General features: G+C 40.8%; 1 protein-coding gene across 1 annotated transcript in view; it reads right to left on the bottom strand.

The window, feature by feature from the left end:
- LOC119592613 (RNA-binding protein 26-like) overlaps nucleotides 1-373 on the bottom strand; it is a gene marked incomplete at its 3' end in the record, with an annotated part of 5,583 nt that extends 5,210 nt beyond the window's left edge. Inside the window, 1 exon segment of the mRNA XM_037941497.1 lies at nucleotides 49-373. Coding sequence (XP_037797425.1) covers nucleotides 49-107 — 59 coding nt within the window.

Raw genomic sequence — 373 nt, 5'->3', positions numbered from 1 at the left:
TATGTATAACTGCATTAGGGAAGTAAACACATGGTAAACAATACTCACAGAGGTGCTAGGAAGCCTGTTAACCACTGCTTCAATAGTTCTGGGTGATCGATAATCATTTTTCACCGTTGAGACGAGGCAAGTATGTCAACTTGAACTAAATAAACATAAAAAAGGCGTAGAGCTAAATATCACTGAGGTTTCTCAACTAAATGGGTCACCTTCCTAAAACCTCGATTCAGTGGTCTTCACGCACTCAGATCTCATACATTCGACCTCTTTTCTAAAAAAGTCGGCCGCCTCTTCCTTTATTTCAGCAAAAGACTGAATGTTCTGCCTTTTCGAAAGAGGATTCAAGAAGAGAGCCAAGAGGAGAGAGTAGACG

Source organism: Penaeus monodon, chromosome 30, assembly GCF_015228065.2.
Source record: "Penaeus monodon isolate SGIC_2016 chromosome 30, NSTDA_Pmon_1, whole genome shotgun sequence".
In the NCBI taxonomy this organism is placed as follows: Eukaryota; Metazoa; Arthropoda; class Malacostraca; order Decapoda; family Penaeidae; genus Penaeus; species Penaeus monodon.
Note: the sequence above shows the minus strand (reverse complement) of the source record. Positions and strands in the feature narration are given on the sequence as shown.